Source organism: Squalius cephalus (assembly GCF_949319135.1).
Source record: "Squalius cephalus genome assembly, chromosome: 10".
In the NCBI taxonomy this organism is placed as follows: domain Eukaryota; kingdom Metazoa; phylum Chordata; class Actinopteri; order Cypriniformes; family Leuciscidae; genus Squalius; species Squalius cephalus.
The window spans coordinates 5,683,706-5,707,397 of NC_137131.1; the positions used below are offsets into that span (position 1 = coordinate 5,683,706).

General features: G+C 36.7%; 3 protein-coding genes across 3 annotated transcripts in view; 1 reads left to right on the forward strand and 2 right to left on the reverse strand.

Annotated features, from left to right (window-relative positions):
* Window positions 1-2,242, reverse strand: part of eif2s2 (eukaryotic translation initiation factor 2, subunit 2 beta) — a 29,521-nt gene extending 27,279 nt beyond the window's left edge. The window contains exons 1-3 of the mRNA XM_079883125.1: window positions 1,789-2,242; window positions 1,088-1,156; window positions 335-398 (exon numbers count right to left, since the gene is read on the reverse strand). The gene's annotated coding sequence lies outside the window, so the exon portion shown is untranslated. The remainder of the gene's footprint in view (window positions 1-334; window positions 399-1,087; window positions 1,157-1,788) is intronic.
* Window positions 263-3,129, forward strand: asip1 (agouti signaling protein 1). The gene is made up of 4 exons (XM_079883127.1): window positions 263-342; window positions 956-1,129; window positions 1,335-1,387; window positions 2,088-3,129. Exons 2-4 carry the CDS (start codon window positions 970-972, stop codon window positions 2,250-2,252), a joined length of 378 nt encoding a protein of 125 aa, XP_079739253.1. The 5' UTR covers window positions 263-342; window positions 956-969; the 3' UTR covers window positions 2,253-3,129.
* Window positions 3,130-7,630: 4,501 nt separating this feature from the next.
* Window positions 7,631-23,438, reverse strand: ahcy (adenosylhomocysteinase). Its single transcript, XM_079883843.1, has 10 exons — window positions 23,283-23,438; window positions 21,151-21,341; window positions 20,376-20,451; window positions 18,131-18,283; window positions 15,810-15,922; window positions 15,441-15,648; window positions 14,362-14,449; window positions 11,014-11,131; window positions 9,165-9,359; window positions 7,631-8,071 (listed from the first exon to the last, which is right to left on the reverse strand). Exons 1-10 carry the CDS (start codon window positions 23,308-23,310, stop codon window positions 7,940-7,942), a joined length of 1,302 nt encoding a protein of 433 aa, XP_079739969.1. The 5' UTR covers window positions 23,311-23,438; the 3' UTR covers window positions 7,631-7,939.
* Window positions 23,439-23,692: the final 254 nt, after the last annotated feature.

Sequence of the window (23,692 nt, forward strand, 5' to 3'; positions counted from 1 at the left end):
CTTTAATTTGAACTGTATATCCACAGTTTACTCATTTTCATTCAGACAAAAGTGTTTGTCATTCACACATTTATAAGCAACTTTTTTTACAGTGCAAATACTTATTCAGCCCACTATATACACATACACTTATCCCTCACCCTCTCTCTCTCTCTCTCCCCCTCTGCTCCGTCTGGACGTAGGATCCGCCCCTGCTTAATTTTTATCATTTCGCCCCTTTCTGAATTTCCTGACTAAAAAGTCTGTCTGATATTTCTCTCTCAGTCTCAGCAGGGGAGCGGGGAATATCTCAAGCCAGCCACAAAAAGGGAAAACGGGGTGCCCCATTACTCACCAGGACAGGTCAGTTTGTAAACACAGACTCATGAAGATTACCTTGGGTGTCAGTTTTGAATGCACTGTGAAAGAGGATATAAAAAAAAACAGGAGATTGTCAGAAAAAGGAGGTTAAACATGGTGAGAAATGATAAACTGTGATCAAATGCCATTAGAAATACTGTACACAGGAACTGTAGATGCAAGCAAATTTTATATTCGAATTGAGTGTGTGATTTTTTGTTCGCGGTTGTAGGAACTAATATTGAACTAACTGCACAGGAATACAACAGTCCTAGTTTTACTTGCTATTTGGCCTATATAAAAATGACTCTGCTGTGCAAAATCTAGAGGTTATAATCCTAACTAGCATTAAACTGCTTCTTATAGTGTGTAAATGTTCTGACGTTGTGTATGATGACGAATGAATATGTTTGCTGTATGTCTAACATCTGTGTATACACAAGCATTTGAGCTTCAGCTTGGATACATTTGAAAGCAAACTCACGGGCTAGTTCTCTCTCGTGTTTACTTTTATGATTTGTTTTGGGCTTTAAAATTGCTAGCCAAGAATTTGTGCGCGTGTGTGATCAGCACTTTTTTGTTTATGATTCTGTTTTTGAACTATTGTTTTGTGCAGGGTGAAGTCCTAATATGAGTCCGTCCTTGTTGCTGTGCTGTTTGCTGCTCTGTTTAGCCTGCTGTGTCACGGTACACACACACATGCTTATGGAGGAACAATACAGCTCCAACCAAACAACCATCAGCTTACAAGTCAATAACCGAACAGATGCACCTCCTGTGCTCATAGTCGGTAAGGCTTCTTTCTCCAACACACAAGCTGTTAAAACAAAAACAAATGATCACCATTATTAATCCAGTAGTAAATAAATTGCTACAAATGGTCAACACAAACTTCTAGCCAAGTGCTATTTTATTTTAAATTCACATCGGAATAAATCATTCTCTGTTTAACACTTAAAACTTTTCAAATCTATTTGTATTTTCCATTATCGAAGGGCTTTCAAAAACACCTAAGAAGAACAAGAAACTGGAAAAGAAAGCAAAAAAGGTTTGTAATAAATTGTTATATATTCAATTAACTGATATTTAATACATTGACCCATACAATAAGGCTGTTTAATTCCGTTCATAGAGATTTAAAATGTTTAAACTAAAGTTGATAATAAAAATGTCTAATTAAATATTTGTGATGAAATCAAATTTAGTCTATATAAACTGTTCACCTTTTATTCATTATACAGCCTATCTATCTATGTTTATTAAAATATCTGAAATAGATTTCGAATGTAGGCCTATTGTTTATTGACAGTCTGCGGTGAAAATTAGTCTACATTACTGAAATAAAATATGGCCGACTCCTTTGTTTTGCTGAGGCTAATTTCATAGCTGGAAATGTACACAATTACATACTATTTTCATAAAATGTCAAAATGACAGCTTGATATTTACCTGGATGTTTTTGCTTTTCTTCACACATCACACGTCAAGCTCTTCTCTGACACTTCAGTCTCCTAACAAAGTTTATTTAGAGGCGCATTCGTTTCGTTGGCCATGGAGTAGCCTGGCTAATAGACGCCATACCAGGGGTCGTAATTTGTTACTTTTTAATGCAAATCATTTTCATTATAAATAGGCTATTGAATGGGTCCCTCGTTATTTTTTAGGTTACTTTAAATAACCCTGGTACATAATTTGTCTGAAGCTGAAGCAGCACATTTAAATGCATGCTTTAATTGTATACTTTTCAGAAATTAAGCAACCGAATAAAGAGACCTCCTCCGCCGCCGAACTGTGTGCCGCTGTGGAGCAGCTGTAAGACGCCGAGCTCGGTGTGTTGCGATCAGTGCGCCTTCTGCCACTGCCGCCTCTTCAAGACCGTCTGCTACTGCCGCATGGGATACCCGAAATGCTGAACACTCTCTGACAGGAGCCATCATGATCCGGATGATCATGTGACTGTCCCTATCTTAAAGGCTTGTTTATAAAACCCTGTGGGATTATGACAACCGATTATCCATGCACTCCCATCATATAGCCTGCCTAATCATGAACGCGATCCGAATTCTCGGAGATTTCGAGGCCTGATAAACCGACAGAAGCGCCTGGGAGTAACGTTAAAGCAGAGCCACCTGGGTGATTACCAAAGTGAACTTTTAATTACTTATAAACGTATTTTAAAAGGTTCACGTTAATGAAAATAATTATTAATGTTTGTATGAACACTTTGTGTTGTAAGCACTTTATGGAGAAAAAAACAAAACAAAAAAACGTTAAAGCACTCGTAACCTGTTTGAGCTGCTATACGTGCACTAAAACAACAACAACAACAACAACAACAAAAATAGCCGAAATAGTTTTGTCGCGTTTACTTCAACCGCCACCACTCTCATTAAATAATAAAAGATAACAAAATAAATTAAACGAAAGATTCAGAGAGCTTAAAATAAGATCCCATATTTTTGTAATAATAGCGAGCTGTCTGTGTATAATAGGTTGTAGGCTAACGCTATTTTTTTTTAGGCTAATGTGGAATATGTTTGTTGAAAGGCGAACTAGATTAGGATAGTAGTTATTGGATCGATTTTAAACATGGCACATTTCTGTATATTCGTGTAAATTGTGGATGCAATGTCTATTTCATTATCTTGATTCAAACAATGAAATAATCAGGGTCAATATCCAATTTACCCAGTTATAAACTGGGGAACGTAGCAGAATATTGCGCTTTTTAATTGTAAAAAATCATAAATGACATTATAGATTAAAATATTAAAATAAAATGATCATTTTATTTTGTCTGTCAAATTTAATTCGTGAAATTGCATTTGCACGTTTTGCAAATTATGTGACAACTTGCCCCAGTAAGACCCCCGTGACAGAACGAAGACTTTTAAGATTTAAAAAAATTGAGGAAGTTTACGCATGATTTTTTATATATATATATATATATATATATATAAAGATTTAGGTGAGTAAAAATGTGTTCACAACTTCATTCACTTATTTGTGATTTGTGCCTGTTAGAATTGAAATATATTTTTTAAAAATAACAATGTTGGCTATATTCGATGTAGTCTCTTATTTAATAAGCTGCATGCATAAACAGAACTATCAAATTGCTGTTTTAAATGACGTATAGCATGGCACACCACTGAATATACTGTACCCAGTATAAAATTAAAATATAACGCAACTAGTTACTTACAAGGTCTTGCTTTAAAGACAAATGATTAAGCAAAGCAAGATCAAAGTGGAAGTACACCAGTTCCACCTTAAATACTTATCGGTCCAACAGGTAATAAAACACACATTCAAAAACACACAAACACACACATACACACAGGGTGACACTAAAGGTTCCAGAGGTCACAGCTGGTTCACATTGAAAGTAAGCAATGGCCAAGAGAGGAGAGGAAAAAGAAAAACTCAAAGAGATAGGCCTTTGTTATGTCTCTCAGGGGACACTTTCTGGGTATTTTAGGGGTCCAGAACATCTAATGGCCTACAGACTACTCTTTTACCCCCCAAGCACTAATTACACTATTTTACAGTTTCCAACTAATAAGGGCCAAATTAGATTGAAACCATGTGTCTAGTATGGCAGACTGAGTTAAGGCATTGCTTATCTGCCGAATAAACCGGTTTGGGCTCATTAGGCCCGGTACTGACAGCGGTTCTGCTATTTTTCAAGGCTCCAATTTGTGTTCCCGACTGCATATTGTGGCCTCTTTTCTCTTCTGGGAGTTGTCATTGTCACATGTCGGTCAGTGAATGCCTATAATCAAGGAATCGTTACTGGACACAAGGAGAATTTGATATGTTTTGGCTTGTGATATTAACCCCTTAAGTGTCACCGGCCCACTGGTGGGCCCAAAATCATTACATAGCCTATTTAAAACAGTAATATCCTATAATAAACATAAACTAATCTTGACAAACTATATATCATTTGAAAGCTTTCAAACTCTAGTTTTCATATTTGGTGAATGATTTTCAAAATAAATTAGAGAGGAGCTGTAATTTATCAATTTGCAACAATAATATTTTCATATTCCTAAGGCGTGTTCAGACCTTTATTTTGAAATAGCAATGAACATGAAAAATCATGAAAGAATGGTTGAAACCTCAGTTTGTTTTCATGCCAAGAGTTCAAAAGATATCATCCATTCAATTATTTTAGAAAAAAAGATATTAAAATGTTTTTAATAACACGTATGGAAATGGAGGCGCCCTTATATGGGCAGTAATGGAGTCTGGTTGTCACCTAGTGAAATTGTTTGGTACTGCGCCCAAACAAAATCTCACTGAAAGCTCATTTTTTGAGATATCAACCTAAAATTTGAAACACAACTTATTCAGATTTTTGGCTTTGATTTTCTAGCAGTTTTAGAGTCGGCCAGGTTTTAAAAATATATATTTTATATAAAATATGAATAATTAAATTTTTTATATTGTACATTTTCATAAACTCAAACTTCTATAACTTTTTTTTTGTTTCACTTTCTTAATTTATTTCACTTCAACAACAATCTGCCAAATGTCTTCTTTAAAACAAGACCAATTTTACGTCTATACTCCAAAGCATTCTTTAATTACAACCATTTAAAGTCGAAATGTGCATTTTCATGTATATTTAAAAAAAAGGGGGGTGACACTTAATGGGAAATGTCAAATGATGTGAAGATTCTTGAAATCGCTTCACATTATAATGTTTAACATCAGATACTCCACATTACACAACACTGGAAGAATCATGACAAGAAATGTAATCCAAAATCTACTGCAATAAGCATTTCCAAGACTATGTGAGATAGATCGCTATAAAAAGTTCACCCCAAAATAAAAAGGAAAAACAAAACAAATCTGCAGGACTTCCTTTCTTCAGTGAAATGCAGATATTTGAATGTCAGTGGGTAAAAACAACATTGGACCCCATTGACTTTCATTGTACAAAAAAAAAAAAAAAAAGAAGTCATTGTGACAATTCAAAATATCTTCTTTTTGTGATCCAGAGAAGGAAGCAGGTCTGGTCTGGAATGACCTGCATAATTGACAAAATTTACATTTTTGGGAGAACTATCCCTTTAAAGTTAACATTCACGCAGTATTTTTGTTAAACAGCCTCAAAGATGACTTTAGGCCAAGAAGATCTGAAATAACATTTCTACAAACCACATAAATACACATCAGTCATGAAAGAAAAAAATTAGAAGGGAAAAGTTTATATTCAACCCAAACCATAATTTCTTATAAATGATCAATTTTAGGAATTATGTTGTCTACTACTTTTCAACTGTTTAAAGTGAATTCTGAACTAAAAGAGAGCAGTGCAAAACCCACTGCCTCAGTGCCAGGCTGTTGCTAAAGTTTTCTTTAATGTGTCATTTTAGTATTATTTAATATGTTATAGTATTTATTTTTATTTTGAATCGGCTTTTATTTTCATATTTTTCATAGTATTCTATTTTAAAGAGATAGTTCACACAAAAATGAAAATTCTATCATCATTTACTCACCCTCAAGTTGTTTCATACCTGTATGAGTTTCTTTCCATGCAGTCATATCACCCTGTAGCCCAAGACTGGTTGCCCACTGAAGCTAAGCAGGTCAGTACCTGGATGGGAGACCTCCTGAGAAAAACCAGGTTGCTGCTGGAAGAGTTGTTAGTGAGGCCAGCAGGGGGTGCTCACCCTGTGGTCTGTGTGGGTCCTAATGCCCCAGTGTAGTGACGGGGACACTATACTGCCAAAAGAGCACCGTCCTTCGGATGAGACTTTAAACCGAGGTCCTGACTCTCTGTGGTCATTAAAAATCCCAGGATGTCCTTCGAAAAAGAGTAGGGGTGTAACCCCGGCATCCTGGCCAAATTTGCCCCTTGGCCTCTGTCCATCATGGCCTCCTAATCATCCCCATATACTGATTGGCTTCATCACTGTCTCCTCTCCACCAGTAAGTTGGTGTGTGTTGGGCGTTCTGGCGCAATATGGCTGCCCTCGCATCATCCAAGTGGATGCTGCACATTGGTGGTGGTTGAGGAGATTCCCCCATCTATGTAAAGCGCTTTGAGGTCTCAGAAAAAGCGCTATATAAATGTAACGAATTATTATTATTTCCTCTGCTGAACACAAAAGATGACATTTTAAAGAAGGTCGGAAACCAAACAGTTTATGGACCCCATTATATATATATATATATATATATTAATGCTGGGCAAAGATTAATCGCATCCAAAATAAAAGTTTGTGTTTGCATAATATATGTGTGTGTACTGTGTATAATTATTTTGTATATAAAAATATACACATATGCATGTATATATTTAAGAATTTTTATTTATTTATATATAAATTATTTCTATTTATATATAATATAAATTATGTATAAATATATATACAGTATATACATGCAAATATTTCTTAAATAAATACATGCATATGTGTGTATTTATATATACAAAATAATTATACACAGTACACACACATATATTATGCAAACACAAACTTTTATTTTGGATGCGATTAATCTTTGCCCAGCACTAATATTATATATATTATATATTTTTTATATATATAAATAAATGGGGTCCTGGGCCTGTTTGGTTACCCATATTCTTCAAAATATCTTCCTTTGTGCTCAGCAGAAAAAAAAGAAAAAGAAAAAAATCCTATAGGTTTGGAACAAATGCAGTGTGAGTAAATTATGACATAATTTTCATTTTTGGGAGAACTATCCCTTTAACTGTAAAAAAAGGATTGAGTTCACAATTCTTTTGTAAACCTAGTAAATAAGTAAATAAATGTAATGCTTAATTGAAAAAGTTAACTTGACAATTCCACATTATATTTTTGATTAAACATGAAGTTTACTTAAATTAATAAGTGAACTGAACACTTTTTACAGTGTAATTTTATGTGCTTTTGTTATTTTTGTTAGCTTTAATCTAGCAATATTGATTAATTACCCATTTTTATGCATTTTACCAGTTGAGAACCAGTGTCTCTTAACGCTGTGCTGAAATAAATGATTAACAAGTAAACAAGGCATGTTACAGTCAAATACCACATTTATTTCATCAGGTCTTCATGAGTGGATGTAATGAAACAGGACGAGCTACCCAGACCCACTCAAACTCACAGCTTGCTAACAGAAAAATGATTACAATTTTTTTCCCCCATCATTTTCATTATTTTAACAGGTTTACAAAACTATGCATGGCCAAAAGGCAGTGCCTCACTCAATTCATAGTTACCTGACAAACTGGAATCACTTCAGAGTAAGACACGGAAGAAGCAAAACGTGCCAGAATATTAATTTACAGAGGGGCATCAAATAATTGACCTAATGGAAGAATTTTGTGTTTTGTTTTTAATATAACCGTATCATAAAACAAGGAATGCAAATAAGACAGTGACAATGTGTTCACAAGTTAGCGTTGCACTTAAAATCAATGCAAAGAGTTGGTGAGAACCCACAGGCACTCGCGATGAGAGTGAGAGACACGATTAAGCACTATTATAGCCGCAAAGGTAAGTGGCACAACCGCCATTGATTGTGTAGTCCGTCCCCATCCACAGCTGAAGCTGTGATTGGTCAAAGCTACTTAGTAGCGGTAGTGGTCTGGTTTGAAGGGACCGCCACTGGGCAGACCCAAATATTTGGCTTGCTTCTCTGTCAGTTTGGTCAGTTTGACGCCAAGCTTGTCCAAGTGTGCGGCAGCTACCTCCTCATCCAGCTACACATACACAAAGGACATAGTGAGGAATACATACATTTCATATATTCATGTATAGCAGATACAAATTTCATCTGATAAGCTTCTCAGCTTGTTTTTTAAGCAAGCTTTGTAACACTCTTAGGGTGCTTTCACACTGGTAGTTTAGTAATTATTCATGTGTACCGTGCCCCATTTTGAACTAATGTGAAAGCTGTCATGCGGACCCAGGTACCGAACCCGAGAGTACCTGAAGGAGGTGGTCTGAGTTTGGCTGACCACTAACGCACATTCAGTAAACCCTTGTGTCGTTTACTCTGCTGTGCATGATGGCATCAACTTAATAAAAAAATACAATATATAAAAAAATACAATATATTGTTCACATTCTGTTTTCTATTTTGCGGCGTGCATATTATTGATGACGTAATTGCACCAGGGTTCGATATAAATCAATTGAGACCAACCGGGAGACACTGGGAACAATTGCACTCGGACCGCAGCAAAAATACCCAGTGTGAAAGCACCCTTAAAATCTGGATATTCATGGATAATGTGCATATTAAAAGGTAGGGACACCAAACCGATGTCAAAGTAGCAGCGCTGATGAAAGCCAACCGTGTTGTCGCCTCGCGTCGGAGAAAAAAAAAAAAATCTGTGCCTGAACACACTGAAAGGACTACAGGCGACTCAACTAGCACACGCGTTGACGTCTGCATGTAAAGGAGATAACTGCCAATTTAAGCAGATATATTCGTCTATAGTCGTCATTCAAAAAGGGAAAGCGAAGCTAAGACTGCAGTTATACAAAACATAAATCAGAAACAAAAAATCTTCAACAGCCTTCTCTCAGTGCCGTCTTGACGACTTCGCTTGCGTTCATCACTTTTGTTCACTTCTCTCTCTCACCGATAGCTCGACGCCAATTCTAAATGTTGAATCTGCCAAAAAATAAACAATGGCATCCGACTAGATGACATTTAAAAAACTAAGTCGGCCCATGCTCAAAAACGGCCCGACGATGCCCAACCACCGGCTTGGTGTGTCCCTGGCTTTACAGACAAAATGACTCTACAGCATCTGTATTTGTAGAGTCTACATGAAGATACTGTACCTTCTTTGGCAGGAAGTATACACCCAATGGGTATTTGCTGGTGTTAGTCCACAGCTCAATCTGGGCAAGAACCTGGTTGGTGAACGAGTTGCTCATCACAAAGCTTGGGTGGCCCATTGCACAGCCCAGGTTCACCAGACGCCCCTCAGCCAAAACAATGATGTGACGGCCACTTTTCATGCGGTAACGGTCAACCTGTATAAAAGGGGAGAATTAGTCAAAGTCCGATCAAGACATTCAAAAGCAGGATTGTTGGCGTTTGGTGATGTCTGCAGGAAACAAGGCCAATAATGTGCGTTTAGAAAGTAAATTGGGTTTTATTTGAGCAAAGCATCGTTTTAAACGGGGTTTCATGAATTGAGACATATCTGGCATTGGATAGATCAATCCGTGCATTCATTCTTGGTGTAAATGCAAAATAATAGACCTGCCTCTTTTTCTATGGAATGTGTTACTTTGAATTGAAAAGTTAGTAATAAAATGAGCAACAGTTACTCAGTGACTCATATTTTTAAATATAATTTGTTTTATGATCCATTCTGACAGGGATTCTTTTTTATTTCATAAATAAATAGCATAAGTTAATATAACAAGCTGTTTCTTTGCATTTATTTTGGATTTATTGCCAGTACTGGGCTCACAGTTCACATGGGTTGCGTACTTTGTAGTGTGTGTGTGTGTGTGTGTGTGTGTGTGTGTGTGTGTGTGTGTGTGTGTGTGTGTGTGTGTGTGTGTGTGTGTGTGTGTGTGTGTGTGTGTGTGGGGATGACAATGTTTGTCAGCCACCACCAAAGACCATTTTTAACCCAGGGAAAACCCTGTTTACTTTTATTATTTAATATTAATAATTCAATACAAAAAAAAATAGTTAAAAAGTAAAGAAAAATTTGGTCAAGAAAAACAACCACCACCAAACATATTTTAAGCAGGGTTTTAAGCAAGGGTTCATGATGGAACAGCAAGACCTGAGGCCTGTTTCATAAAAGACGCTAAGAAAAGCGGGGATTAATCTCCACCATCTGACTTGAATGAACCCAACAAATAAATTGGGGCTAAAGCGGTTTCATAAAAAGGTAATCCCACTAATTTTATCCAGGTTTATCTAGTCTGGATAATTGCGCGTGCACGCTTTTCTTCCCCAAATAGGAGCGCAATTATTCTGACTAAAATATAATTTTGCTTGAAAAATTACTATGCGATATTTTTAACACCAGAAATATCTTCTAACTATAATAATTTATCTTTAGGATGTCGGATAAGTTGCGGTAAACATAGCTCATTACATTTTTACTTCGTAAAATAATAATAAAAGAAAACTGAACAGAAGTAGCCTAATTCAGGGAAGAAACCAAATATAATAAAAATACAAAATATAGTTTTGGGCATAGGACCTATGCTCCTTAATAAAGATGAGTAATATCTGTTTGTGTTTCTTGTTTTATGGAACAGCCCTCTGGTTTCACAGACAGGGCTTAGATTAAGCCAGGATTAGGCCTTAGTTTAATAAGGGCATTTAAGTGGCTTTATAAATGTGCCTTAGGAAAAAAATATCAAAATGCACATTACTGCTGTGCAACAATGGCAAAACAATAGCACTGATATATTTTAAGATTTGTCAGTGCAAGTTGCTTTCAGTTAAAACATGCATTTTAGTCAGACTAAACTGTACCAAAAAAAAAAACTATTGATTTAAAGTGCAATAAATAACACTTATTTTATATTAATAATTTAATACAATTATTAAAGAAAAATTTGGTTGAATTCCTGGTTAAAACCAACAAAAACACCATGCATTAATGTTCCCCTAGTGCAGTCTTGACTCTTGAGCCATCAAATATTAATCCTGTACCTGAGGTTTGATGTTGATTTTCTCCGCCGCGTGTTCATTGAGCCACTTCATGTCGATCTCACAGTCAAAGTGGCCTATGTTGCAGACGATGGCATCATCCTTCATGTGCTCAAAGTGTCTGGGGAAAAAATACACACACAAACACATGTTTACACTACCTGAGTGAGTGAATCACAAAGATAAACAACATTTAGTCAAGGCACCATTTCAAACACCTTGGCACAACGATATCAGTGCTCAATATCATCAAAATAATACTCTAGAACAGGGGTTCCCAACCTTTTTTGTGCCAGGGACCAGCATATTCATAAAAAAAATTCCAGGGACCAGTTGTCAATTTTAAGATGCATCGTTTAGAACATATCACTGTGTAAAACAGTAACAGCCTATCATTTATTTGCATATAATGAACTAGATGGCAACAAAGGCTACTTGTATGAATATACCAATCTTTTTAAACTTTCAGACCGGTTCACAAAATGTTTCCCTTTACTGCCATACAATTAGGTCTACTTCAAAAGCAACTCACACAGCACTCACTCACTAGCAGGTGGCAGTAATGGCAAATTGTATGAAAATACCAGTCCATTTCACCTGTCAAATCTCTCCAGAACCACTAAAGACAATCACTTCAACAGCAACTTAGTGTTTTCACACACCAACAGGTGACAACAAAGGCTAATTGTATGAAAATAAGAGCCAGTTTCAATAGTCAGACAGTTTCAGAATACAATAGCAAACACATAACTTAGTGATTTCAGCCAATCATTTTTAAAAGTATAAAATTAGAGATTAAACTTGAACCTTTAACAAAAAATACCAAATCAGACCAATGAGAACAAAACTATTTTAATGTGAGCATGAACTGCTTATTGATATTACTATATTTGTAAGTTAGCTGTGCACAAGACCAGCTGTTCTTCCTGAGCATCCATAAAAAACATATGCAACCAAAACAATGCACACAAATTCCAGGATACAATAAAACGAAATTTAAAAAGGTCTGCTTCACTAATATGAACGAAAACCAGCTTACAGTTTTTCACCACAAATAACACACAACGGATTTGGCGCCACGGAATCGCCTGTATATCCATACCTAATGTATGAGGTATCGTATTTATGAAGTTTGACTTTTTTTCTTTCTCTCTCTCGCTATTTTCGAGTTGGTCATCGCCTTTCCTTTTACCTTTTACTTCCCTGTCACTTCAGGTGCAGCGCGCTTTTTTGCAGTCCGTTCAGATATGACGTGTTGCTAAGCAATCGCAAGGCGCTCAAAGAAACACATTTTAATCTATTTATTGTTTAGGTTTTGGATTAAATAACATGACGTCATAGCACTTAAAAAGCATTTAAAAAAGACAATTATTATTATTATAAAAAAAGAAAAAAGAAAAAAAAGAAACATTATTCTGGGAATATTTCAAGGCCCGGTACTAACGGGTCCACGGACCGGCACCGGTCCGGGGACCGGGGGTTGGGAATCACTCTAGAACATTTAATAAATTAGCAATGTTTGCTTTGGCATTTTGAACAAACCACTGAACATAATATTAAACTTGACAAGTAAATTGTCCAGCACCATTTATTCTACATCCATGAATGATGCCTCAAATCATACGCCTTTTTGAGGAGAGGTGGGCGATTGCGTTTCTAGGGAATCAGACCGACGTAAGAATGCAGGTTCAAAATATTTCACCTCAATTGCATTTTACTTTCATAATCCAATCACCTGGATCGCATTTGCTTAACTGGTGCCAGACAGACATTCGCAGATTGCAAGCCTTTAAACATGTCCCATCTGCTCCAAAAACTTCTAGAGAATCTAAGACACAGTTCTCACATCTGTTGATAATACCAAACAGCAGCTGTGCTTCACTGGCCCCTGCGCAGACTCATCCCTGCCATTCATCACAGAGGCCCACACCCCATCAGAACCAACCAGTTCACCTCCACATTCAAACATCAGATAAGCAATGAATAATACAGCACATGAATCTCAAGCACGCAGTGCAAAGTGTAGCCAGATCTCACGCTGTGCGTGTTTGATTGGAGACCCGGGAGTCCTTTCACTGCACATGAATCTCCCTGCCTGTTACACACAGAAGCCCATTTCACCAGGTTTAAAGGATTCATCGTTGACTAACTTTCACGCTGTGCCGGTCTGGATGACATCCTTTTGCAGTTGGTGTAGACTGTGAGAATTCAATAAAAAATTTTTTAGCAAGGTGTCCAACATATCAGGCTGTGTTTGTGTGCTGGAAATGCGAGACTTCTCTGCAGATTAAGAAGTGTGTGAAGCTGAATGTTTTTGCCATGAGAGTGCAATGTAGTTTGCAAGTTTGGGACTTTTTTGAAAGAAATTCAAACTTTAATTCAGCAAGGATGCATTAACTGATCTAAAGTGACAGCAAAAACAATATAATGATAATAGGAAATGTTTCTTGAGCAGCAAATCAGCATATTAGAATGATTTCTGAAGGATCATGTGACAGTAAAGACTGGAGGAATGATGCTGATAATTCAGCTTTGATCACAGGAATAATTTACATTTTAAAATATATTCAAATAGAAAGTTATTTTAAATTGTAAATATATTATTTCTCAATATTACTGTTTATACTATTTTTGATCAAACTTGTTGAATATATGGGACTTCTTTAAAAAAAAAAAATTTTTTAATTCATACCGACTACAAACTTTTGAACGGTTGTGTAAATATTTGTAGGATGGTCAATAAGGGGGAAAAACCAACTCGACTTTATCCATCTAGAATTGATTGGATTATGAAAAGCAGGCATTTCATACCAGAATGGAGCCAGACCTACAGTAAATGAATGTTCACATAAACAGCTAATTGGCTATTAGCTAACATCCAACAGCCAGGGTGGCCTAAGTGACATCAGAAGAAAAAGGAAGTTGTTTCAGGGTTATTACAAAGACAATGTGTCCTTTGAAATAACACACGCAGATGATTTGTCCACAATGAACCACCATTTTTGCAATACTGAGACAGTCCACAGCATGTTGGACATTGATGTTGCCAGGTGCAATAAATTTGATTGGGTAATAACCTGTTGTATAATAAATTATTTTTGATTTATTATTGTTAAAAAACAAAAAATGATCTCATCATTGGGCAAAAGGCTGCTGAAATTACAAGAACTGTTTTTTAAACATTTTCCAGTTGATCCATCTTAAAATGACAGTGTCATTACGAAACTGGAATTGGAATCAGAAACACAAATTTCTCAGTTCTCGAGGGGACACACATAATACAGAAATACTGCCCAGCACACATTCTGAACATCTGTTAGTTGGTGTACGTTTGATTAATGTTGTACAAACCTGCCAAGGAGGATGTCCTCACAGCCAGTGGTGGTCACAAAGATGTTTCCTTCTTTGCAGGCCTCATCCATGGTGGTCACCTCATAGCCTGCGTAACGAGAGCCGAATGAATCACAAGGTAGCCAATAAAAATAGCTTTAAAAAAAAAAAAAAAGTCAAATATTCTTAAACTAGCCTGGCATGCGGTTACAGCAATCTTCAAAATGCAGTTTTAATATACATGGTTTAAAATATGGGCTCTTTGGGTCTCTTACCCAATTAAAATATTTTTTTACCTTTTAAAACAACAAACAAGACTTTGAGGGATATTGAGTGCAGTACAAAGCATTCCCCAGTCTTCACAAATCTACAATAATAATAATAAAGTTTTTTGTTGTTTTTTTATTGTTAGGCTATTAGATTGCTTGCTAGGCTAGTCTAACGATTTACTATCTAGCTTTGATAACATGATCACACAGGGTGGGCAATAGAGCAAAATATTATAGGCAAACCACAGCAAAAACAAATGTTCTTAAGTAAGTAATGGCGCGTTGACAGACGGCAGCCGCAGGCACAGAAATCCACAGCCAGTCTGACATCAGTCAGTATGTCAGTACCGGATTGAGTCGTTTCGTGGTATACTGCTTGTTTAATATCTTTTTTTTAAATAGTACGTTTTATTTTTGTCATGCATCTGTGTTTCTTAATCGCTTTGTGTTGGGCGGCAGGTTAGAAAGGTTCACTTTTGCTATGTTTCACACAGACCACACACTGGCATCTGTATCCTCCTGAAAATAATGCATTGCAACTGAATTAAATTAGGGATAATTCAACTTAGCTAATAATAATAATACATTTTTTGTGAGACCTTTACATTTTTTCAATTATTTTGCAGATTATTTATGAGGATCGCAAAAAAATGCTACATTTGATAGATTTTGCAAAGTTGTTCACCTTTCACTACATACCAAAGAAAAAAAAAAAAAAAAGAAAAAAAAAAGAGACTAAAACACAGATAATTCTTCTTATCAGTCGAAGAGAGGTGTTTAAATAGGAAGGAAAGGAACACACAGACAGACAAAAAAATAAATAATCCATACCCTCCATTGCTGCCTGCAGAGCGTTGATGGGATCGATTTCTGTGACAATGACTCTGGCACCGAACCCCCGTAGGGCCTGAACGCAGCCCTTACCCACGTCACCGTACCCGGCCACCACTGCCACCTTACCGGCAATCATCACATCTGTGGCCCGCTTGATGCCGTCAATCAAAGACTCACGGCAGCCGTACAAGTTGTCAAACTTACTCTAAAGGGGGGGGGGGGGGGGGGGGGATAAGTCATTCCCAAATAACTCATAATATTATAACCATGCACAGTGCTCACGTTTGTGTGAACAAACAAAACATCAAATGACCACGGGGAATAACAGGATAAAACCATGCTCTGTTATTATATCTAGGTTATTACCTTAGTCACAGAGTCATTGACATTGATGGCAGGAACTTTAAGTTCTCCTTTCTTCAACATCTTGTAGAGGTTATGAACTCCTGTTGTGGTCTCCTCAGAGATGCCCTTGATTCCTGAGGGATTAACCAGGAAGAATTATTTCGTAAAAGTTAAAGACCCAGAATATCAAACCAAGTGCATATGTTTGGAAGGAATGTTGGAATAACTGGTTGGCCGATCAATTTTATTGTTGCGTAGGTTAGCTTGACCTTCGCTGGTGTAATTGATGAGGCCAAATCAAATCCAAGACTTTTCAGCCATCTACTTAAGGAAAGATAATTGACTGTCACAAACCCTTCTGACAACTTTATAGCCTCAGTGGAAAATGTACTATAGCTCAGCAGCCAAAAGTATTATAATAACTCTATGATGAAGCATTTTGGGTATGAAGCCACCCGAAACGAAAATATACGAGGAGCAAAATCACCGCAGGTCTTAATTTTATTTTGTGCCCTTTCACAGAGAGACTGACTATTATTCAAGTATGTTTGATGCTGAGAGAGACACAATGCTGTTTCCTGTACATATGCAATGTAAAACATTATCACGAATTAACGTACTGATATCGTTAACGTTATGTTATTGTTACTGTTAACTATAAAACAGATCATTCTGAATTCTGATTGGTCAATACAAAATTCCAGACATGCTAAAATTAGACTTAGATTAGTAATAGATCTTTTTTTTTTTTTCACAAAGGCTACATTTATTTGACCAAAAATACAGTAAAATTAGTAATATTGTGAAATATCATTACAATTTAAAATAACTTTTCTATTTGAATATATTTTAAAGTGCAATTTATTCCTGTGATACAAAGCTGAATGTTCAGCATCAGTGTCACATGATCATTCAGAAATCATTCTAATATGCTGATTTGCAGCTTAAGAAACATTTATTACAACTACTACTTGTGATTTTACGGTGGTTGACATCCAGCTTTATTACTATTATCAATGTTGAAAACAGTTGTGCTGCTTAATATTTTTGTGGAAACTAATACATTTTTTATTTACAAGATTCTTTGATGAATAGAAAAATTAATAAACAGCAACATTATAAAATATATTTTTAAACAGACCGTTGTTTGATAGAGGTATGCAACATTTGGCAACAAGTTTACAAGAATTGGATTAAGTTTACTGGCCTCTACCTAGAATCAGAGAGCTGACCTTTGTGTTACCAGCCCAGATGCTACTAAAGGGTATCGGTCAAATAGCGTAGCCTCATAAATTTGACATTTATAGAGTAAAGCTAACCACATCACATCCACACTCTATCAATAAAACAAGATTCTGTTGGGAACTTCCCCTTTCCTAAGTATCGTAATGCTTTTCAGTTTTCCAGGAATGCTTATATTTTTGACTGCTCCTATTGAAGGTTTCTTTCTTTGCTGGGTCAAGATAACTACCCAATGGTGATGTAATTTATTGGTATGCTTATTTTACTGTTTCTTTCTCTTTTTTCTCCTCTTCTTCCTCTCCCCGTTTTGTGTGGTAATTAATATTTTTTCTTGATAATAGAATGAATAGAATAGAATGAGGCATTTATATAGCGCTTTCATATGTACTACTGTACACCCAAAGCGCTTTACAATCATATCAGGGGTCTCTCCTCAACCACCACCAGTGTGCAGCATCCACTTGGATGATGCGACGGCAGCCACAGTACAACGGCGCCAGTGCGCTCACCACACACCAGCTATAGGTGGAGAGAGGAGAGAGAGTGATAGAGCCAATTCAATGGATGGGGATTATTAGGAGGCCATGATTGGAAAGGGCCAATGTGTGGAATGTGGCCAGGACACCGGGGTTACACCCCTACTCTTTACGAGAAATGCCATGGGATTTTTAATGACCACAGAGAGTCAGGACCTCGGTTTTACGTCTCATCCGAAGGACGGATAATGTACTTTAATGTGTATTTTGTAGAGAATTCAAATGAATATGGGCATTTTGTATTAGCTCAGATGCGCCAACTATGTCTAAACCCTGTCAATGTCAAAAGTTTGAATAAAAAAGAAAAAAAGAAAGAAAAGAAAGGAACGGCTTGATCGTGGATTAGCCTGACATCTAGTGGCCATAAAACAGCAGTACAGTGCAACTGTATGATAAGCATCAGAAGCCCAGAAGTACTGTGATTACTAGCAATGGAAATCCAGACAATGGAGTAATGAAGTACTATACGAGTAGTCTAAATGACGCTTTCCTGCCTGTTCAAGATGAGTAGATGCACGTGATGAGTAGATGATGACAGAACAGAAAGCAGACAATATTATATACCTGCAAGCAGTTTAGGGTATTTCTGGTGCACCATGTTGGTCAAGTCTCCACCGTCGTCCAGGATCATGTTAAGAGGCTGACCGTCCTTGAAGTAGATCGTCTGCTCTATGCACCAGACATACTCTTCATCAGTCTCTCCCTTCCAGGCATACACTACAGCAAAGCACAAACAACACACACACATTAGATGACAAGATACACATCAGAATTGTGTCCCTGACTGCTACAAATACTCACTGGGTTATAGTCACTGGGTTTGTGCTCGAGTGCACCTGCATATTCAATCTTATTCTCAAAGTTACATCCAATTTTAAGTTTTCCTGCCACTTGACGTCACAAACAAATAAATGATTTGCCATTTTATTGGAACAAATGTAATACATGTCAAACAGAGGTGCTTTAATGTCCAAGTGGTTCTTTGCCAGTATAAGGTGCAAAGTGGAGAGAATGCTGTTAGTAGCTAGCTGTACATCTGCTCATTTTTGACATTTTTAATGTGCCATTATTTTCTAGCTGGTATAACAATTAGTTGAGAATGCAGATAAATAAGCAAATGATGCACCTACTGTCATCACTGTGAACGAGACTGTTCACACGAAATGCTAAACCATCAATTTTCAAATGGTTTAAAATGCAAAAAAATCAGTAAGCGTGCAAAGCCACCCAATCAAAAAAAGTGGCATCATGATTCGCTTACATATCACTCAAAAGTTTGGGGTAATTATTATTTATTTTTTTTAAACGTTATACTTTTATTAAGCAAGTGTGCATTAAATTGATGAAAATTGACACAAAAGACATTTATAATGACATTTCTATTTCAAATAAATGCTGTTCCTTTGAACGCTCAATTCAAAGTATCCTGAAAAAACATTATGGTTTGCACAAAAATAACAGCACAACTGAATTTAACAGATAATAATCAGAAATGAGCTCTAAATCAGCATATTAGAATAATTTCTGAATGATCATGTGACAAAGACTGGAATAATGATGCTGAAAATTCAGCTCTGCGTCACAGGAATAAATTACATTTTAAAATATATTCAAATAGAAAACATTTATTTTAAATTGTAATAATATTTCACAATATGACTGAATTTTTGATCAAATAAATGCAGCCTTGGTGAGAAGAGACTTCTTTAAAAAAATAAAAAAACAACATTTCTAACCCGATATTTTTAACCAGTAGTTCACCCCTACTGTCCCTCGAATATCAGATAGTACTGTGCTGTTTTGATTATATCAAGATATTTTAATGTTTTTGTCAATCAAATGTACTCTGCATCAACACTTATTCTGACATGCTTACAGTCAACCACCTCAGTTCTCACAGTTTAAGATATTCCCCTAAATGAATCTGTGAACTGCAATTTAGTTTTAAAAAGACAAAAAGGCACGCAATTGTTGCTCAAAGGTCTTAACTAGTATTAATCGGCTCTGTTCCACAACTAGTGCGCTAGTCAGCAGCATTTTAATGCATCAGTCAAGCTCCTGACACAAGAGCAGTCGCAAAAGGCTGTCAGCGTAATTATGCTGCCTACTAAAATACCTTCTTAAGGCCTGCATTTAGGCTTATCCTTTGTGGAGAATGCAATCTCATAATGCACTGTGATCAATGAAAAAACTCCATCCAAGATAGCAGACAAAGAGGGAGAAATGTTGATAAGATATTTAGAATTCATTCTATACTGAAAAGTAGTGCAAAGACCATTTCACCCAATATGCATGTGTTTTTATTATAATATAATGCATGTGCATTTTTATGCCAATTGGAGTATTGAAGCTGCTGCCCAAGAAAAGACTTAAGAGCTGGAAACTGGAAAAGCATGGGATAAAATCCGTTTGATGTTGTTAGATAGACATTGCGCAATCTTTTGCCATCTTTCACCCTAAAAATCATTCAGTTTGAATCCCTTTGAAGGTTTCAGAGCTTAAAACTGCTTGGGTAAAGTCTTTTGTGGACTGAAAGCTGTAATGATGAAGTTGATAAAGCTGCCTTTGCCCACTCTTGCATGTTAGTCCTTCAAAAATGTTGAGTGAAATCTAATGATTAAACTTATTTGTGCTGATTCTAGGTTTTACTCTGCTATGGAGCACATGCTTTAAGCCGGATATGTCTCTAAACCCTGCGTTCCTCTTATCTACATTTGATTGCGCAGCTTTAGAGCAAACAGTCTGCAGGATTACGCCAGAGCCGTGTTTATGGAACAGGCCGACAGCACAGCACATCAACACCTGTTACCTGGAACGCCAGTTTTGGCAATGGCTGACGCTGCGTGATCCTGGGTCGAGAAGATGTTACAGCTGGACCACTGGACCTGCAGCAGACAGACATCAAGGAGAAGGAATGAGATCATTTGACTTATATAGACTTAAAACATTGTTTCCATAACTTTTTTTTGTTAAAGTATGGCCTTGGGCTCGGAAAATTCCAAGGAAATAAGGGATAAGAAGAGGGATTCATTTCAGTCAGACTGCATCTATGAGTAGGAAAAAATGGGTGAAGAAACTGTACTGTCCCTTTCCAAAACAAAGTACTATGGCAATGTGATTGAATCATAGTAATAATATGAAACAACTTATTTATATATCATGGAACTTACACATTTCAAAGAATAGCATGGTCTTACGCTTACCAAGGCTGCATCTTTTTATTCAAAAATACAGTAAAAATAGAAATATTGTAAAATATTATTACACTGTTTTTACATATTTAACAGGATTCTTTGATGAATAGAAAGTAGAAATCTTTTGTAACAGTACAAATGTCAAATTTAAAATTGTATGTGTCCTTGCTGAATAAAAGTATTCATTTCTTTTGAATAAATAAATACAGATTTTTTTAGCGATTGATCATTTAATGAAAGTTAAGAATGCTAGTATAGTAATTTCCGATACAAAGACACTTTTTAACGCAAATATAGTGAGTTTGGAATGAGCGTGGGTCAATAATGGCAGATTTTTCATTTCTGGGTATTAACTATTTCTTTAATGTTTTTGCATTTGCTTCCCCTCACCTCGGCTCCCAGGGCGGTCAGGGTTTCGATGAGCACCGCGGTCTGCAGAGTCATGTGCAGACAGCCTGCGATGCGAGCGCCTTTCAGGGGTTTCGTCTGGCCGTAGAGCTCCCTCATCTTCATCAGACCTGGCATCTCATTCTCAGCAATGTCTATGGCTTTACGTCCCCACTCGGCCAGGCTGATATCAGCTGGACACAGAAAATGACATTTATGTCCATTATAACATGCAAGTTAAAGAGGCCTTTGAAATGTCAGTCTCATACTTGGACATCTAGAAGAGGAATTCAACAGATGACACCCAAAACCGCATGCCTAACGTGTCTTGGACTGGTTAAGGAGAAGATGGTGCTTGGTTTCATGTACCCAAAAAGAGATTCTGACTTTAATTTTACTTCCAGTGTTCCTACCACAGCAGATAATGGAAGAAAACACGCCTGCCTTAATATTCAGTGGTCGAACAAATGTTTAATTACAAAAGAAAATGGCATTTGATCAGAAAGGACATTTTAAACTGCAACCGGAAACCTATGACAAGATCTAAGGAACAATTCAGAGTATTTGAAATACAAAGATGTTGTTAGGAATGGGAATTTCCATGACTTAAAACTATTAATTCCCGACATTTTCCTATACCTGTTACCATTTTCCATTGACCATGGGAACCCTGTAAATAAGGCTATTAATAAATAAGGCAAGTTTGCAGTACTAGTGCTGGCAGTAAAAGTCAAACTTTTACATTTCATTCACTGATTTTGAAAAACTGAACTCTGAACGTTCAAGACTATGGAGCAAAGTCCGACTGGATTTACTATTGAATTACTTCTGCCTTATCTGCAGTGAGAACATCAGAGAGGTTTGCTGAAACACACAACAACAGACGCTGCAAATGCCTGAGGGACAGACAGGTGCCAAGTCCGGTCATTGTGACTACTATGCTGACACAGTGTCTAAACGAGACGCAGAAACAACTATAAGACATGAATATGTGTTTAATTAGCCCTAAATTGAAGTACACCGTTTTAGCGCTTACCATTCATTTATGGTTAATCACGAACCGGTTCACTCTGAATCGCCATCAATGTCCGATTCGTAGACGAATCATTCTTTTGAGCTGGACCTTCTCAATTAATCGATTGTTTTATATTCACATGCAAACAAATAACATTAGCTGGTTTAATAAACACAATTTTATGAAATAGGGCAAACACTTTTTAGCCAGTTGATTAATGAATCAGCTTGTAATTTAAATGTAATATTGTTTAATGTACATATACAAATCACTTTAGCCCTCTAAATGACTATTGTTCGATGGTCTACATTACAACAAACAGAACTGGGAGACATACAATTATTATTACCTGTTAATAAAACAACTAAACCGAAAACCCGTAATAACAAGCAATATTTGACTATATTTCAAAAGTTTTAAAGCATTAAATGTGCAATAACGGAGTGTCAGTGTCCAAATGATGACGCAAGAGCAACCAAACTGTTTTATGAAACGATTCTACGAAACGAACTGTTCAATAGAACCGATTCGTGAAAATGAGTACGTTCAATGAAAAGTGGCGGCGCGTTATGACCACTGCATTGTGGGAAATGTAGTTCGGAAGAGAAGGAGTTCTCGTACAGAGGAGCTTCTCCAGTGCACAAAAAAACTACAACTTCCAAACTTTCTTCTTCACGTCTTCCGAATGGAACCACGCTAGCTTGTTTGACAGGTGTTAGATATAAAATCGTATATAATACTTTGCGAGTAACCATAAATGGCTATGGTAATGACCTAGACCTATTTAGTGCAAGAACAGTGATTTTAAGGGGGCGGGTTTGCAGTAACGTAGAGCGTCTTGTGCAAGGAAGCGCTGAGAGTGGCGCGTCCACTACCATGTGTTATATTGTATAAGTACTAGCAACTAAAGATTTGCAACAATTCATGCTCGGTCAAAAATACAACCCAATACCCTTTTGCAAAGATTCGTATGCTTTATCGAGAGGCTATTAGAGAGCTTAGTAGAAATCACCAGCATGGAGTCAGCTAATTAGCATTGGCGGTAACTTAACTGCACGCTTTTGTGCAGAACAGCATTACGCCGGATGTAAAGTCAAAAATCAAATAAACTTATACTAACCAACTTTGAATGGAAGCTTCTCTGACATTTTGATGTACTGTCGTTTGGTAAGCCTGATATGAGTTGGTTAAGAGCCCGGCTGTGGACCTGAGTAAGTGAAGAAGGAGGTAGCTGTTATGTGAACTTGATTATAAGCGTGTACAAACCGGTTGTTGTAATATTCATGAGATCAGGCTGCATATCGTTTCTCATTGGCTGAAAAATGCCACGCCTTGTCGTTCTAAATAAACGGTGGTGGGCGTGTTTATCTGGCCCTACGGTAGCCTATTAGAATCCACGGTGGTTTAGGCTGTGTAATATCATTTTGGAATGTGGAGAGGTCTTGAATAACATACAAGTACAACAAGTTTCAACTGGCTTTGGGTGTTTTTACTAATATTTAACAGTGGATCTGAGCTTGTGGGAAGAAA